Source organism: Cheilinus undulatus, linkage group 20 (genome assembly GCF_018320785.1).
Source record: "Cheilinus undulatus linkage group 20, ASM1832078v1, whole genome shotgun sequence".
Lineage (NCBI taxonomy): Eukaryota > Metazoa > Chordata > Actinopteri > Labriformes > Labridae > Cheilinus > Cheilinus undulatus.
This window is the reverse complement of record NC_054884.1, coordinates 13,233,852-13,253,644: the sequence shown is the minus strand read 5'-3', so window position 1 is coordinate 13,253,644 and position 19,793 is coordinate 13,233,852. Positions and strand designations below refer to the sequence as shown.

Below are 19,793 nucleotides of genomic sequence, written 5' to 3'. Positions count from 1 at the left end.
GGTCTGACTGATTAACACAGGAATGTCCAAACTATGGCCCCGGGACCAAATGCGACCCACAACTTTTTCTTGGCCCACATCAGATTTTCAAAATTAAAGGAAATATGGCCCATATTTGAACATAAAGTATGTAGGAGGTGCTAACATGCAAATTCTGTGAACAAACATTTTGACAAGAAGAATTTATTGATGTGTTTTAAAATTTGTGATTAAACTAAGAAGACACTTGAATAAAAAACATAACGGCAACCAAAATAATATTCATATCTTGATTAATAACTACCTAATTGAGTACCGCAGCAAACAGCAGTACCAACAGCATTCCAGGGGCGGAGCCAGTGGAAGCCAGGGCCAACCAGGGTCCCCTGAAAGCTGATTGGCCTTCCAGAAATCCTTAAATCAATTGCCTATTGGCCTTGTCAACCACCTTAGACCTACTTAGACTGGAATTAATAATTTTAATATCCTCAAAGTACGGTATCTTATATGAAATGGGCCTCACCATTTCTTTATATTTCCATATGTGGCCCTCAGTGGAAAAAGTTTTGACACCCCGGGATTAGATATAGCAGATATAACCATAAACAACGCATCCCTGCTCATCTCATGAAAACAAAATTATGGCACTACTTGCATCAAAAGCCCCAAAAAGTTGGCTTTTGCAGCAAGAGGCTAAATCATTGTCAGAAACTGTGCCATTAGTGGATAAAATCAAACAAGACTGTGGGAGTCTTAAAGGCCCTGATGGCAATGTGCTCATCACAACAGTCACATCTTATGAAAACTTAGACAAAACCAAACCAAACTGAAAATCTGCCCGGTTTTGTGAAGATAATTTGATTATAACTTGATGTGCTGAGGAATAAATTAAAAACACTTCCATCCATATGTTTGTTGTGTCTTCAACCAGCTGCCATATTTTCTCACCTGTGTGGTACACAGCAGACAAAGTCAACACAGCTGCTTTATATTTAAACTAGACAAACAACCCAGAGTCCTTGTGTTTTAATGATCCTAATACATAGCTCACCACCAGAAGGTGACACTCTTGGTTTTATGGGAGTGTCAGGATGTCAGAACTAGATGTTTCTTTCCTAAACTAAATTAGGGAAGTTGACAGGTGCAGGTGAACATTTCAAGTGACTACCCCCCCACCCCTCAATCACCCATGACCCCACACTCCTTTGACCTCACTCAGCTACCAGCAACTAAGCTCTGAGTCTGTGTGTGAGTAAATATTATGTAGACAGAAAACAAGGTTGGATTTGAGCTCACAAGGGGCTCAGTTGATCATTAGCCAAGCAGCGCTATACTCTCATGTGTGATGTGACACTGGGTTGAATGCAGGAGAGAGAAACAAAGAAACAATTGCAGTGATAACAGAAGAAGAACAGAAACAGAAAGAAAAAAGAAAGCAGCAACTGACAGAAGAGAGAAGTGGCACTGAGAGGAGCATGTGTGCTGTTTGACCGACTGCACTGCTCACATCAATGTCTAACAGGCTAACAATAGGAGTTCAGTGCTGTACCTGTATCTAGAAAAGGGAGTTTTGCCTGCAGACGGGTAACAGTCTGGCAACAGAAACTACTGGGCCAAAGGTTAGCATGAGGGAGAACAAACCTCGACTATGATGCAAAAACTTGGATTCAGTCTGCCAATAGATACTTGTCTTAAGGCTATAAAAACACTGCAGAACAATCTGATTTCCCTTTTAACACACATGAAACACATGCAGTTTTGACTTTAAGTTCTGATATGAAAATCTTTGTAACATCATAGGAGTGTTATTAAAAATCCTAAAACCTTATCTATTGTCAGATTTAGACAACAGCATGCACTTTTCATTGAAGTGTTTACCCAGATGACATTAAAAACTGACAGCCTGCGCTGACTCTCTATTCCAAAATGAATGGGGGATAATGCAAAATATTCAGAATAATATACCAAGCTCTCACAAATACTGCAATAAACATGGAAGAACTTTAGGGATTTTTAAGGACATATGTAAGTACCTGAGCTTTTGAGGGTCAGGTCAGGAGTCTCCCTAAGTGAACTGCTCTACAGTCATTGATCTAATAATCGATCTAATGCAGGGACTGAGGATCAGCTCGAAGAAACACAAGGATCAGACAGGGACAGAGTGGTGAAGAGTCACGTTTTCAGGGATGTGAGCCAGGAAAGAGCCAGACAAAGATAATGAATGAAACAACAACACAAGTATAGTAGGAGTGAGTTTAGGTGGACAGGTGCGGCAAACCTGGTGCTAACCTGAGAGAACAGGCAAAGGGATCCCATGTGACAAAAATATTCCCTTTATGCAACAGATAAGGCTACCATGTGCTGCTTGTGTTTCCTCAGTCACAGATCTAACCTCTGTGTGTTCAAGTGTGTGTGTGGGTGTACGAAACCACTCATAGAATCAGCGTGGAACCCAATGTGAGACTCCACTGCTCATAAACACATCTGGTCCTTCCAGCCGTCCCTCATGGATTCCCAATCCCAGAGTCCCCTGAGCCAGAGTTCCTGTGTGTGCGGTTAGGGTTCTGGGAAACCGTGCTCCTGGAAACATGCAGGGCAACACGCTGGAACATGCAACACGCAGGCCAAACCTCTTCAGATGTGGCTAACTGCTTGGCATGGCTGTACGACACATGGCGACAGACAACCACACAAACACATCCAGGCACAGTTTCATACACACCCATTAACAACACTAACGGATCTCAACATGATTAACTCTGAAATCGGAGAAACACTGCTGCATGCAAACCAGGAGGATTATAGAGTGAACATAAAAACTTAAATGCTTAAATAGTAGGAGAAATAATACAGATGGACCAATTTGATATCAGATATCAGGTTCATACTGACTCAAATATCTGTACAGGGTATCTGTGACAATGGGGCTTATCCTAGGCCTATTTATTCTATTCAATTCTATGCATACATCTAGGTTCATGTAATGTATCCTGTATCAGCAAGGTGAATGGCTACCATATTGCTAACAGAAAGGAAAAGAGAGTTTCCGCTTTGATCATTGCTGTTGCTCCAACACAATACAGCAGAAATTTTAGAATATATTAATCTGCAAAGAGGAATGAAGGCTGGTGGAGCTAGCTGCTAATGTTAGCAACACTGAACAAAGTATATCAGGCTTCCATGGTACCTGCTAATACAATGACCATGTGAAAAATTGGACTGTTTTTTAAGTATTTTGTTCCCATTAGACCAGTCAGTTAAACGCAATTGAAATTGCTGTTTATCTGAATGGGGAAATAGACACAGAGGAACATCCTATATGGATGCATGCAAATAACTAAATGGTTAAATTCAGATCCATTTGGAATTGGCGCCAGAATTAAAAGTCGTTTTAGATAATTATCAACATTTTTTATCAGTTCAAATCATGGTCACACACCCAGTCTAAACTGTGAAGCAGCTGCCTGCCACTAGTAGCCACAGTAGTTGTAATTCCTGCCTCGCTGCCACATTGCTCTTTAATCCAATACAAATGACCACTAACATGATCAATTTAGCATAATTTCGACCCAGAAAATGGGGATAAACTTTAAGAGGTCAGGTTATACCTCTATACAAACAAAGCATGAGTGACGATATTTATCACAGGTATGTGGACGTTATCCTGCAAAGAGGATAGAAGGCAGAAAGCACCTTTTCTGTTGCTTTTTGGCATGTTTCTTTGCTTTTTAATTCATGACGAAATGTGGAACGATACAAGTGGAAGCCATTGCTACCGGCATTAAATACATCTAAACCCTGCCCAGAACTAGCGCAAATGTTGTTGATTGGTCCAATCTGTGTTCAGTGTGGCACAAACATTGTGGACTGGAGCTTTTTCAAGACAGATTTGCCTGACAGACTGGCAAATCCATCAGCTCTGCGAGGTTAATACGAGGTATCACTAGCAGCTAAAATGAGTTTCAAAATATCAGCATATTGAATAATGCCAAAAAAATCCCCTTGTGTTGACATGTGTACAGTTGCATCCACATCAACAGAAATATGACAAAAAAAGAGATGCTTTGCATGAACAGGTGCATCTCAAAAAAATTAGAATATCATGAAAAAGTTCAACATTTTTTGTTGAAAGTGAAAACCTTATATTATATAGGATTTTCACACACAGAGTGAAATATTTCAAGCCTTTATTTCTTGAAATGTTGATAATTATGGCTTACAGATAAGAAAACCCAAAATTCATGCCTCAAAAAATTTGAATATTACATAAGATCAATAAAAAAAAGGATGGGACTCTTCTAGGTCCCAGAGTCTGGAGGAGGAGTGGATAGGCACAGAATCCATGTTGCTTGAAGTCCAGTGTGAAGTTTCCACAGTCAGTGATGATTTGGACCACCATGGCATCTGCTGGTGTTGGTCCACTGTATTTTCTGAAGGCCACAGTCAGCGCAGCCATCTACCAGGACATTTTAGAGCACTTCATGCTTCCTTCTGCTGACAAGCTTAATGGAGATGCTGATTTCATTTTCCAGCAGGACTTGGCACCTGCCCACACTGCCAAAGGTACCAAATCTGGTTCAATGACCATGGTGTTACTGTGCTTGATTAACCAGCAAACTGGCCTGACCTGAATCCCATAGAGAATCTATGGGGTATTGTCAAGAGGAAGATGAGAGACACCAGACCCAACAATGTAGATGACATGAAAGCCGCTATTTGATTGATCGTCTCCATGTCACGTCGCATTGATGCAGTAATTCATGTGAAAGGAGGCCCAAAAGGAGTGCATAAAAATCAACATACTTTTCAGAAGCCTGACATTTCTGTGTAAAACATCCTTTTCTTATGGATCCTATGTAATATTCAAACTTTTTGAGACACTGAATTTTGGCTTTTCTTATCTGTAAGTCAAAATCTTCAACATTTCAAGAAATAAAGGCCTGAAATATTTCACTCTATGTGTAACAAGTCTATACATTTCATGATACTCATATTTTTTGAGATGCACCTGTATATCTTGCAGTCTTATCAGTAAATAAAGAGTTCTTATTCTGAGTTATCTGGCTTATTTGTGTTGTATCTGCTGTCCTACTTGGCTGACAGCTTAATAAAGACTTCACAAACAGCCCCGTTTTTGTTGCTTATGTTACCATATATTTGCAAAGTTCAAAATAAGACTGGTTAACTTATGGGGCACATAGGGGATTAATCTGGAAGTTCATTCTCTACTGGATCAGAAACTAAAGTTCTTCATTTGGTCTGCTGTACTTTGTGGTTAGAGAAATTTGAATTTGAATGGGTGGTGCAGTTAAAAATGTGCCACACATTTGAAGGAAGGTTGAATAAAGTGAGTGATAGCCCTTTCTCTTACCAACTAAGTATTAGCACTTAGCAGCTATCCAACAAACCAATGCTTTGTTTGGACTGAAAAAAGTCACACATATTACTTTTTTTGGAGTCAGCAGCTTACGGAAAACAACTTGATTTGGTTTTTTTTGTTGTGATAGGGTGCAATCAGCTCTGCATTATATTATTTTCAAGCCATATATCTGCCATTGCACTACTGCAAGCCTATTTTGTTCAGGTATTGGCCCTGTAGCGTTCTACTTACATGCTGACATTAATACCTTTCAGCTATTATATAAACAATTCAAACATCCTTAACATACACCTTACTAAGCTTCCCTCCATCTCTTTCGATGAGCAGAAAGAGATGGAGACATAGAGAGCTAGGAGTAGACAGTAGTCCGTGTTGTCAGGTCGTGATTTATGACGGTAATTATAGCTCTGCTCTTCTGCATCGGCACACCGCACACTTCAAATCCCAATGAGTGATCTTACATGGATGAGAAAAAGTTAGGATTTCTAAAAAATCCTTTTTTATGCCACACCCGGATGCCAAAACCCAAATGTTTGTAGTTACCAGAAACACCCCCACAAACACACACACACATACAAAACACCAAACCCTCCTCTTGTGTGTTTGCATTGCCAGGAAACAGCCTTTAAACAACTTCACGCCCACTTTTATCACTGCCCTGCGGTGCCCAATACTTATTCTCCTACGTCACTGAGCCCGGTCAGTTGGCACTGAATGTTGCCCTTCATATAATCCAAGTTTATTTGGTCTTGTGCCTGATGCCTGTGATGAAATACAGTTAAAGCAGTAAAAAAAAAGGGTCATTATGTGAACTATGGAGCTGTCTGTTCATGAATCTAAGCTAGCCGGTGCTTAGAAAGAAAAAGGACACAGTAACAGATAATTCTAGAAGTTAATTTTCTGCATTATAGTCAGCTTGAGTGCTAACTGGATGAAGTGAATTCAATTATTAAGACAAAAAGATTGCACAATTTAGGATTGGGGTTTTCACAAAACCAGAATTTTAAACTTGGATATCACACTTGTAAACATTCAAACAATTAGGATGCCAGTTTAGTTCAGCTTACTCAGCTCATATACAGAGGCTACAGTCTGGACATGGGCTGATATGATCTTGCATCAGATATTGATCAAATCCAGACCCGAATAGCTAGATCGAAAACCGGTGACAATATACAAGGACATAGGGCTGATCCTCAAATTTGATCTACAGCTCTATACTATTCTGTATTTACAACCAGCACATGGGCGCACTATGTTAGTGTACACAGTGAGCTGATAGGCTTGTGCAAAGCATGGAGGCTAATGCAAAGATGAAGCAGGACAACAACTTATATGGCAACAAGCAACTTATGCAGAGCTCATGTTTTAAGAGGAGATGGTTTAACCATGTGTTTAAACAAACAAAGACATTGGACAGAAGAAAAAACAAAATGCTGCAAAGCAGCTAACTTTGTTGAACACATTGCAAACACTAGAGAAACTTTCAGTGATGGATTAAAAGCAACAAAATGCCAGTGGAGCCACAGGACAGTTTGTAATTGCATATAGAGATGTTCCAATACAATTTATTTTAAGGGATGCACGACAGTGGATTTTTGACTGTGACACTTAAGGTTGTTTCTCCTGTTAATGATTGTGGGTTTTACTGCTAAATATTAAAATAACAACGGCACAGAGGGCCACACCACAGGCTCTCTGTGTTTCTCTCCTTTATGCTATATTCAGCTCATCTAAGCATGTACAGTACGCCAAACACATGTCATGATGACAGAACAGCCTACCATTGGTTAACAGTCCCTGACAAAGCAACTGCTGTTAGCATTTGTTAGCATCAAGTTAGTGGCAAAAAATGATTGAAAATAGATTAGAAATGGATTTTAAAAAATACATTCAATATAAGATAAACTGGTGTGAATACAGTCTTTAAAGTCCCAAAAATTCACCCAGTTCCAAGCATTCTAGAAACGCTTTCGAAAGGGATTTAAAGGCATGGATAGCATCATCTGGACTGGCACAATGACAAGCTTCAAAGGGAAAAAGAGTAAGAGGCTACAATAAATGGTTTGAAAGCTTTTCAACTTTTAATAACCAGTGTCACTTCCAGATGTATGCCAATGCCGGTCTGGAAGGGATTTTAACAAATACATACAGAGAATAATGAATAAGAATAATGAATGACCTGGTGCCTCAAAAGTTTGCTGATGTAGTTTGGTTGCTGCTCCATAATTTGGTTCTTCTTCGCTGCTCTAAATATGGTAGCTAAAGTTAAACAAAACAGTACCAAATCAGTGCATAAACACGTGTACTGGCTGATAACAATACTTGGATTTTCAGCAGTATTGGATGGGTTTCTGATACTGGTATTGGAATCAGAACAACTCATCACATACTTTCTAAAGATGCTCTGCCGAGCCTCTACAAGAACATATAAGAACATTTATTAGTAGAGTTGATCATGGATGGTTGTAGAAGCACTGAGCTTGACTGCAGATACCTGGAGCTGTAGCTTCACTGCACAACACAGCGCTATAAGCTAAAAACTTCCACAGATCATTCACCACCAACTCAATTCCAGCTACCATCGAAGGGATGCTTTATCAGTTTTCTAGTGCATGACATTACAACGGAAAGGTAGTAAAGTATCGAACAGATTGTGAGGCAGAGTTTGTTAGCAAGTTCAGTTTCTATCTATTGCTGGAAAGCTGTTTTATAAAGTTTACAAACCTGATACTACCTCAAAAAGAGAAATATTTGTTATTAATAATGTACCACTGGTATTAGATGGGAAATAGCATACACAAAGCAAAGGTATCAGATCAGTATTGTAGCTTAAAATTCTGGATCAGTGAATTACTACGACAGTCCTCAATGCACTAGTCAGAGATTTGAATCCTTCCTTCACTATCGCCACTATTCAATACAAACCCTCCGACTCCCACCTTCTTCCATACCTCAGCAACACACAAAGAAGTTCTAGACCCCTAATATTGGGATCTTTTAAAATTCTTATTTATCAAAAATTGCAAGCAAATTTCTCTACTCTGTCAAAATTACATGTATACAGTGTGTTTGCTTTCATTTTGATGGATTAACATCTCTCCTCAGCATTAATCTTGTAAAGTAAATGTAGTTTGTAAAGCTAAGGCACTTTTTGATACAGCAATTCAAAGTTCAAAAGCCTTTGTTTGGGCAAAATTAATTACAAACAAAGAAATATTCAGAGAGGACAGAGAAAGAAGAGCTAAAACTAGAAAACAAAGTTTCTTTATCTTCACTCAAAGATCAGAGAGAGAAGAGCAGACAGATCTACTCTAAACACACAGGTATGATTTAATAAGAAAAGGAGAATGTGAAATATTTCTTAAGCAGATTATTTTCATTACCCTGACCCACTAAAGCCAGAAGACTTTTCCACACAGAAGAACTGACTTTCCTGCAGGGCTGCTACATGAGGGCTCCACTGTGTTCCTTTTAATAGCTATGACTGGGGCACAAATTACACACATGTGAAGCAGCCTTTGTGGCTTGGTTAATTCATTTCCAGACTTAGTCACATGATGGGGGTCACATGTTCCCAGACATCAACCAGCTGGGCTACTTCCTCCCTCTGTGGTCACATGAGGATTCATTTACTTTATTGTGGCTTTATGAAGTGCCCCACATGGCGATGCGTTAATCATGGAAACGCTGATATTGATGTTAAGATATTGGGAATTGTTCATGTTTTTCTTTCCTAATCCAGCAAGACAGGCTGTTGTTCCACTGTCTAGACCAGATCATTCAAAAACCATGATGACTGAACTAAATACTTCCCAGATTTGCTCATGTGTACAAAAAAAAAAATCTAGTTCAAGGAAATATTTCTCTTGCACCTAAGAAACCTTTTTGGAAAGTCTTGCATAAGCAGTTCATTTTAAAATGAGCTTGGGGCATCCCTGCACACTGCAAGGAAACAAAAAATGCAGGGCTAAGAGAATTCGAGCATATTGTAATGTAATGTAGAGATAACTTAAGTGCAACTCCGAAACAAAAGCATGCCTCAAAAAGGAGTGAAAAATGTTGCTCTGTGGTGCAAATGAGTAAATAAATAATGAAGGAGAAAGTGAGAACACGGGATGGTTCGGTGAAGTAAAAGAGAAAGAGCTAGTGAGGGAGGCCATAGGACTGAGAGTGAAAAGAAAGAAACACAGGGCTGTGGTTTTAGTCATACCGGCCCCCTCTGCTGTGAAAGGGTCCATTTTGGGTCAGTGTGAGCGCAGCATCCTACAGGAATGTGTTGCCGTTGCAGTGTTTGTAAAGGCAGGGTGTGTATAGAGGAGAAAACTGGGAGTGGACAGGGAGGGGAGCTTAAGGCCTGGGTGTCCATCATTGAACACAGACATTAAGCTATTAAAAAAAGACAGAAACAACTGTGCTCAAGACTCAGCCCTGAAACGGATACATTTTACAGGCGCACACATGCACACAGTAAACGGTCATCAATGCGTGCCTGTGCAGAGATTGTAGCTCTTTAACATCGTGTGCCAAAGCACTGGCACTCCCCTGGGTCAGGGATTGCTGGTTAAAGGAAATAATAATGACAGCAGCTTTAGCTAAATCCTCCACTGTTTACCATTACACAAGACTGTCCTAATGAGTAGACTAACTTAGGTCACAACATGATATGTGATACACGATGTAAACTACAAAGGTTCTTATTCAATATTTCCTCCTCTGTATCATCACTGATACACGTCCCCATATACATACTGATACCAAGCTCCAAAAAATACAAGCATCATAGCCAAAAAGAAAATACATGAAAATGTAAATAAATAAATATAAATGTACATTTAGATGATGAATGATACAGAATTATATTTTATGATCTAACCTGAGAGCCAATTATAAATCACAAACTCCCTATGGAAAAGATTTTTTCTCTTTCCTCTCCTGTGTCTGCCTAAAAAGCAATGTAAAAATACCTTCTTCTTGCTCAGTGCATATAATTTAACAACAGAGATGTGTAGATAAATAGTGACATAAAAACTGTGAATTGTTACATACATTTTATCAAGTCAACTAGATCAAAACTGCGATTTTGGCTGAAATTGCGTGGGGATGCTGAGAGCTGAATTGTGGAAGAACTGCTGAAAATAGCCAAAAGCACAAAAATAGCTGAAAATAGCATACAAATAGCATAAAATAGCATAAATTGGCACAAAAGTAGCTGAAAATGGAATTCAATAGCTTAAAAAAGGATAAAATTGGTTAAAGTAGCATAACAAAAACTGAAAATAGCCTTTAAATAGTTGAAAATAGCTGATTTTGGCCTAACAGTAGCTGAAAATTGCATTCAATGGCTGAAAAAGCATAGAAATAGTTGAAAATAGCATGAAAATAGCTATATTTTAAAAATGATAAAAGTTAGAAATGAGAAAAGTCATAGCAGTCGAATGATGAAGAAACTGAATTTTTTAAAGTTTAAACAGTGTTGGTATGACAAAGTATGAAGGAGGAGAATAATAATTATAAACAAAATGGCCCACGTGAATATTAATAATGTGGATGCTCAGCATCCCCACTAGTTAGGGTGAGCTGTCCTCATGCAAGAATTTCAAAGTTTGATATGATATTAGTAAAAAAAAAAAAAAAAAAAAAAAAGACAAATATCTGAAAACTACAACCTCAATACAACGGCAAAGAACTACAGAAACTAGGCAGAATTTTTGCTGATATCTGTTATGCTGAATTCACTGTAGATGATACTGATACAGATATATAAATGTAGCTCGGACCTAAAACTCTGGTCTTTAAAATGCACCTCGAAGTCTAAGGAATGAAGAACAAAACAAACTTCAGCCCCTTAAACACACTTCAAATTTAATGAACGTGTATGAAAATAGGAAAGACATTAGCTGATGTAGGTCTGTTGATCCTGCCTACAACTCCAAAAACTTGCTTTTACATAGGGCCAATATTTACAACCGATACATAAGCCCATATTTACATCTGATATATTGTTGTAAACATCAGCAGAAATGTTCATATCTGCCGATCCAATAGTTAACTTTAAAGCCAATATGTGCGGACACCAGTATCATGCTGATATCATGCATCCCCAGTAATTTCTTGTAACCTTGCAGAGGAGATGGATTTGCCAGTCTGTCATCAGGCAAATCTATCCACACCGTTTGTACCGCACCAGAACACGGTTCGGACTAACCATTTGTGGAGAACCAGGCAGCAGCTACAGGTGGGGTTTAGTTGTAGTGAAAGCCGAAAGCAATGGCATCCGTCAGCTTGTTTTAATTAGCTATTAAAACAAGAGCAAAGAGATAAGCTTTTCTCCCAGCCGGTACGGCATACATTTTATCCACATCATGCTCCACTGTTCATGCACTACAGCAGAGTTTGCCTGTCAAGCTGTTACTTCTGGAGGTGATCATACATACAACCTAATTGTGTCTTGTCGCCCTGATTGACCCATCCTGAATGTGACAGTTTGTCCAATTACCTTCTGAGAATTTTTTTGAAAAGTCTTACCCTGAACATTCATGATGGGAGCTTTCCCAGGTAATGTGAGATATATCCAGGCAATGGATATATGAAACAGATGGTGTGTCAGGTTAAATTTCTAGTTTTTTTGTTGACCAAAGATTTCAATCAAATTGGCACTGATTGAGTGCCAAGTATTTTCTTTCGGTAGTTCAATCTGTAGGGGCTTGAGTTGAGTATCGGCGGTGTATATAAGGATAAATAATAGGACATCTCTGCTGCAAAATGTTTAAATTAAAATATTATTCAAAATGCATCTTTGACAAATTTTCCACCTTAAAGTGCCATTCCTGCTAGGGATGTAAGGATACACTCAACCCACGATACGATTCGAATCCCGATTTTTTCTTTTTTTACTTATAAATCAAAGATTGGCATGTAATGATGCACTTGACCCCTTTCAATTTGAATATATAGATCGAGTTCATATTTTTGAAGAACCAGATTAAAGTCAAAATACAGATTATTGTTCTTTATTTAAATTCTCAAGAAATTTTTTGACAAATATATTTTCCTCTTATGTCCTTCTCACAAACTAAGTATCTGAAAAATTCTGAGGTTGTGTTCAAACTCATAAACCAAAACATAGTGCACGTTTCTTCATGTATCACCTTGAAAAGTTTTGAAGGGAGGATGAGTTTGTAAACCCAAACTCACCATGCCCCACTCACTTGTTATCATATGAGCCGTAATAGGTAACAATGGGTAGCGCTGCTAGTCCAGCCATCTGTTATTATTGCAACGCTATCGGCATCTCTCAGTTTGGACCACCGTTTGTTTTGTTTCTGTGTAGAGTGCAGGCATAACAGACTGGCTAAAGTGTGGGCGGGAGGGGATATGGTATTTTGGCTCCAATGTGTTTACTAGCTGTCAAAATCCCTCGTTTTCAACTACGGAAAACGGCCTCATATCTTTGGCAATAAAAATACTAATGCACTTGGTTATATCACTTTTTTGTGACAGGGGCTTACAAATCCACCTCAGACTTACCGCCTGCCACAGATCTGACTTAAAACTAAACGGGGCGTCCACCAGCGCTAAAGCCTGATTTATGCTTCTGCACTGCGTCCACGGTGTAGCTACGCCGTCGACACGACGCAGAAGCATAAATCAGGCTTTAGTCTTCACCCACCACTGCCATGACTGCAGCAAATTTACCTGACGTAGTCCGAGTGTGCGGGTTGAACTCAGGTCAGCGGGAGAGACCGTGATGTCAAAACAAACGGCACTAAAAACAGACAGCACCCCCTATTGTTTAAGCAGAGTATCGAAGCACATATTGTGCTGTATCGACTTTAATCCCCCATTATTTATATCGATTTTTAGCCGATTTAGGATATATCCTTACATCCCTAATTCCTGCGATTTGAAAATTGCAGAAGGCCATATTGTGTTTCATTATTTGGATAAATTGTTCAGCCCCTACTATGGAAGAGCATTAAAGTACTGAATACTTTAACAACCTTAAAGGATGTATGCATACCGGATCTTACAATTTAGGCCATAGTACAGGTATTTTCAATATCAGACCAACTTTGCACAAATGAATACATGACATGTCATGATTGATAACCCGCAAACTAATACATGTGCTCGTCAAACAGGCTTTTTTTAAAGCTAAAATACATTTCTTCCACAACAGCGCTTTGTACTCTACATTGTCTCTCTCCCATGATGCCAAATTTAGATGGGAAAGTGATTTATCACCTCATATTCAGCCTCATACATTGTTCAGAGGCCACAGAAACAATAGCAAAAATCCAGCTCACTGAGCAGCATCTATAAACTAACTGACCTACATGATGTCCTAACCTGCCATGCTGCCAAAACTGTGTGTCTGCAGGCGATCTGTTAGGGGCCGCCGGGGTTGGGGTGAGGTTTCTAGCCAAAATAGCAATCTCAAGGATGAGTGCAGTTTGTGTTGCAACACAAAATACTGACGCAACAAGCATGCAGGACAAAAAAATTGGATGCTAAAGTTGGCCAAGTTTGCTCTAAACTGAACACAGACAAGGTGTTCAGAGTAAAAGTATGGCCTGATTGGATTAGATTTGTATACCAACTAATACTGAGGTCTGATAAGCAGCAGAATAGTTAGATACCCTTCTACTGTAGTGACTTTCACACGAATCACCATTTCAATGCATGCACCTCTAGTATGCAAGCACATGCTGGCATGTGCAACAAAGGGAATGTGAACAAGTGGTTATGCAAGAGCATGTCTATAACAGCAGCACCCCAAGCATACATACTGTAGGTACTGTGCATTGTGACTTTCATTATTCAGAGTCAGCAGCCATCAAGATCAGCCCCATTTGGCAGACAGAGCAGGGAGGCTCTTGGCAGATTGTTTACTATCTAAATAAAAGTGAGACATTTCGTGAGCTAAATAGGGGACAGAGATTGTCTTCTTTCTTTATCAGATGATAAAGGAAGTCTGGCGTTCTCTCCTACAATAAAGCTGTGATAAACATGATTCAGCTCTGCGTGCTTATTGGTGATATTGCAGTGAACAGAGGCTGTAAATCTGAACGCATACACACAATATAATAACAAAATCCTGTTTTCTTCCAATCTCTCTCAATTTCTCCTTGAATTGCAGAGCTTCAGTGTTCAGCAATTTGATCACTGTCAATGAAATATAAACAAACATTAACTAACAGAAAGTGGGTTAAAAAACGATCAGCGGTGCCATTCAAAATCCACCTACACATCCATGTCGCTCTCTTCCAGAGGGCTGCTCTTGCTAGATGCTGCCATGCATGCAGCTACAAACAAAGGCTTGTGTGCTGCCAAAGTGGGCTGCTGCTAAAAGCCCAAATACTGCTAGTGTTTCATAATGTTCAGCCCCTGTGTGTATATGTGTGAGAGAGCGAGACTCTTCCACAGCCCTAATGCCTTCCAGTTTACTCTGCTTCGATTTCTTTGGCCTTAAAAGTCCCCAATTAGAGAGAGTGGTGGCGGGACAGCCGAAACCCAATCAGGGAAAACAGGCAAATAACACCAGAGCAAATGCAACTGCTCAAGGGTCTGTTTGTGAGGAGCAGCTGTCTTTTTCCTGGAAGGGGATATTTTTTCTGTCTTACTTAGAAACTGAGGGGCCCTTTCTTTCGTTGGGCACCTTGGCTGTTTCAGTGATACGATGAAAAAGGAGGAATTTTACTCATCTACACCTATCCTTTCCATCCCCTCCTTCTACCTTACACACACACTCTCTCTCACTCTCTGCCTCTCTCACACTGTGGCTGCTGCGGCTGCATGCCTGCCTCTGTGTTTATTTCTGGAAGCTCACAACATGGCCGACATGTGCTTTGTTATTGTTAGTACAACATCATCTCTTTTGGCCTATAGGGGCTGCTTCTAAACCCTGAACCAACCCAAAACACCACACTAGCCTTAAAGATACACTACCTTTAAATTTAGGTTTATAATATCCCATCAAGAGTACAACAAATAGCAATAAAGGGTGCATTATTTAATCTCCCCTCCTCCTACTCGCACTCACCATTTGATGATGATGGCCATATGGAATATTTGTTTCTTGAAAAAAGGCACTGAGGGCAGTCTGCAATAAAAGACACAGAAAGGAAATGGCATTAAGTAACATTGGTTAAGGGCACTAAAAATAGCTGAGCTCAAAATCTTTCTTCAATAGATGTTGATTTTAGAAAGGGAAACCTAAACAACAGAACAAGCATTCGGCGAAGGTAATGTGTTAAAGTACATTAGTTATTGGGTTCACCGCAGACTAAACAAGCACTCTTTAGTAGGCTAGTCGATACAACACGGCGGTCATCTTTATTGCGTAATAGCACTCGCTGGCCTCGCCTGTACACGGCTGTCATGTGTCGGATTATAGTATTTAATCTAGAGTAAAGTCTAATTGGATATGCTAGCTGTACGCTTTGCCCTACTGTGTTACCATATATTCCCTGAAGATTTAACAAGGTTAGAACACAAATATAGGTTGAGTATTGCAAAAGTTGTCGTTTGAAAGTGGGCAAAATGTCCAATAACTAACATGGGCATTTTATCTTACACCAACGCTTTGTTTTGTGGTGAAATTCACGAGGCTAAAAAGTGGCGTGAGGCAGACCAGCGAGCCACTACAGAGCTAACGGTCGGTCAGACATAAACATTAGCCTTTTGGCTAGCGTTACCCCGCCGCCTCTGACACTGAAGCCCTTATAATTTTCTAGTTCTATTACCTCGAACTGCCAATGTGCCGCTTGCAAAAGCTGCTTCGCCTGGTCTGCCGCACAACCCGCCGTCAGGACGAACTGGTTAATCATGACTTGATGTTTGAGTTCATCCATTTTCGACGAAGTCCGTGTCCTACTCGCGGCGACTGGCTCTGAAACAGACTTTCGACCGTTTTCCTCTCTTTCTTCTCTCTAGTTGTATTCCGTTTCCCTGCTTCAGTCGTCCACCATTACAGCCGGTTGAGCAAACACAAATATTTACTGTAGGAGCGGTAGTGGAAGGAGCATTGCGTGATTGACAGGAGGGCGCAGCCAATCAAATGAGAGCATCGCCGGTGGGATTTGTATGCTGCTAGCAGAGGGTCTTGGATCGGCGTGTCTTTAGCCGATTGTTAAGGTTTTATTTTGAGAAATAATGACACCTTGAATCAAGAAATGTATGCGGAGTAAATATATTTTAAATGCATGCCAGATATGCGTTTTAAAATTCCCGCATTGTGGCTAAATTCCGACTCGAGTAATCTCAGAAACGGTTTGTTTGGACTACAACTCCCGTGATCACGCGCTTTGTTTGTAAAGCTTCAGAAGGCAGACATTTGTGAATGACGGCTGCTCTCGTCCAATTCCCAGGCGCGCTGTGTCACTATCTTGCCAAATATGGTAAACAAATACACCATCGCCAATTAAATCGCTCGGAGTTAAATTAGGGACAGCCGACAACCATGGGTGCAAATTCAGAGGAGTCGTGTCTACCCTGCGCACTCCTCCTCATAATAAACTACTTATTCTCAGTGTGTACATTGTCGGTGCCGCAGCTTACTGCAGCATTACTACGTCCCCATTTCTCCTGTGATGCACTAACCCAATAAGCTTGGGCTTTAATTTATCGTTTGCAGGGCAAATTCAAGCTTGCTCAAGGACACTACTGCATGCTTAATGTTCATGGGTGACAATGGATATAAAAAATGCTATAATATAGCAAATGAATGGTAGCTGTAAACAGCCAGATGGCCATAAGGACGCATATTACCAGCCTAATTACCCTGTAACTGTAAATTGCAGGAATTAATGAGCATATAATAATGTGCTATTAAACAGAACAGAGCTATTTTTCTTTAAAAGGCATTTCTAAGCTTTTTTTTTTTTTAATTTAAAAAAAAAGAAAAGAAAAAAGGGAATGCTGACGTAAGGTAATTTCGACGTTATGTGATGCCTGAAAGCCATAAGGATACAACGGAATTGACAGAAATGTAAAATTGCTGATTTGGAACGATCAGGGACAATATAGAAAACATGCGTCTTCAACTGTAGTATAGTGCAGACTGTGTGTAAAACGAGCCATCGGATATCAACACACAAACTGCTGAGAATTATGGGTAACTGTATACTGTAAACAGTCTTTTATCAATGGCATGTTTGTAGCAGGTGTGTGAGAGCTGGAGGGAGGAAAGAGTAGAAACAGTGACACCTGCTGGTGAAAAGCAGCACTTGAATAATGGCCACTACTGTAACACCGAGGAATTTGAGGTCAATGACATCCACAGTAATAAAATCACGCTTTTAAATTGCACAACTTGAAGGTTTTTCAGTGGCCTGTATATTTCTATTTCAGTGTGACCTTTGATATTTTTACAGTTGGCAACAGTTGATTCTACAACCTACAACTATTTGGATATCAAATTAAACTCAAACCAGGAAACACATGGCAACACCTCACACAGTTAGGGCTTATTTATTAAGTGATGGTAAAAATATAATTAAACTGATCATATCACATTGTATAGAAACTAATTTAAAAATTAGAACTAAAGGCCAAAGTACTGGCCTTAAAGGTACATTATGTACAACCCAATTTCCAAAAAGGTTTGGGCATTGTACATAAAATATTAACCAATATTTTATTGACAATAGAAAATAAACAACATTGCAGATGTTTAAACACAGACACTTTAATATTTCATGAAAAATATTAGCTCTTTTTGAATATGATGGCAGCGACACATCTCAAAAAAGTAGGGACAGGGAAACAAAAGGCTGAAAAACAGCTGTAGGAGCATTTTGCAACTAATTAGGTCAATTGAAAACAGGTCAGTAACATGACTGATCTTCGGATCCTCAGGTGGCACTGCATTAAAAACACTCCCAGAAATGGTTATCTGTCAACATTTCTTCTTCAACTTCTTCTCTTCTTGCCACAAATGCAAGTTAAAGTCATGAACACGATCCAGAAACACCGCCGTCATCTCTGGGTCAAAGCTCAAAACTGGAAAACTGTTCTGTGGACGGATGAGTCAAACCACAGCCCCGTATCGTGCAGTCTCAAGAGGAGAGAGACCATCCAGCTTATCAGCACACAGTTCAAGAGCCTGCATCTCTGATGGTATGGGGTTGCATTAGTGCCTATGGTGTGGGCAGCTTACACATCCAGAAAGGTACTATAAATGCTGAAAAGTATATAAAAGTTTTAGAGAAATATATATTCTCATCCAGATAGTATTTCCTTCAGGGAAGGCCTTGCATTTTCAGCAAGACAATGCTAAACCACATATGGCAGAAAACACTTGGCGCATCATAAAATGAAAAATCCAGAAAAGAAGACCAAGAACTGTTGAGCGGCTATAATCCCACGTCAGACAAGAATGGGACAACATTCCTCTCCTCTCTTTTCAGACGTTTACAGACTGTTGTTAAAAGAATGTGGGATGCTACACAAGGGTTAACATGGCCCAATCCCTACTTTCTTTTACCCGTATTAATGCCATCAAATTCAAGAAACTAGTATTTTTCATGAAAATGTAAAATGTCTGAGTTTCAGCATTTGATATGTTTATGTTCTATTGTGAATAAAATATGGGTTTATAAGACTTGCATCATTGCATCTGCTTTTTGATTTCATTTTTTTGGAATTTGGGTTGTAGAATGTTCACACTGAAATATCTACATTAATCAAAAAACACCTATATCATGATACATATTTAGTTGAGTACTTGAATTATGTCTATATTTCTAACAGTTGCAAAGCCAGAAAAAAGCCTTCATCTTTAGAGATGTAGCATGGTGTTTCTTATTGACAGGGCTGCTGTGACAGACATGACATGTTTATTATTGCCATGCAAATGCTAGATGTTATGTAAGAGGGGTCTACTTAAGAAAGCAAGAACTGCTACTGGAAGTTGATAACTGGCTGTGCCACCCTTGGCGGCAACAACTACAAGCAAGCATTTGCCATAACTGCCAATGAGTCTTTCACCTCTCTGTGGAGGAATTTTTGCCCACTCTTCTTTGCAGAATTGTTTTAATTCAGCCACATTGGAAGGTTTTTGAGCACGGATGGTTTTAGGTTATCCACAGAATTTTTTTTCCCAAAGGTCTTCCCAAAAGTTTAACTGAGTCAACTGAGACCTTTAGGTGTTGTTCTGGGTTCCTTCATGAACTCCTGGATGAGACATCGATTTGCTTTTGGAGTAATTTTAGTTAACCTGCCTCTCAAGTTTTCTCCATTTGTGGATAATGGCTCTCACTGTGCCTTGTTAACCTTTCCAGACTGACAGATGCCAATGAATTTGTTTCTCATCTCCTTTGAAAATTTCTTTTAATGCTGCCATGATGTCTTGCTTGTTTGGATCTTTTGGCCCACTTCACTTTGTCAGACAGGTTCTATTTAAGGGATTTCTTGATTTGACAGGTCTGGC

The 19,793-nt window shown here is 39.6% G+C and overlaps 1 protein-coding gene across 1 annotated transcript in view; it reads right to left on the bottom strand.

Moving 5' to 3' along the window:
• ubald1a (UBA-like domain containing 1a) overlaps positions 1-16,367 on the bottom strand; it is a 33,419-nt gene extending 17,052 nt beyond the window's left edge. The window contains exons 1-2 of the mRNA XM_041816483.1: positions 16,108-16,367; positions 15,405-15,464 (exon numbers count right to left, since the gene is read on the bottom strand). Of these exons, the coding sequence (XP_041672417.1) occupies positions 15,405-15,464; positions 16,108-16,215 (168 nt within the window). The 5' untranslated portion in view covers positions 16,216-16,367. The remainder of the gene's footprint in view (positions 1-15,404; positions 15,465-16,107) is intronic.
• Positions 16,368-19,793: the final 3,426 nt, after the last annotated feature.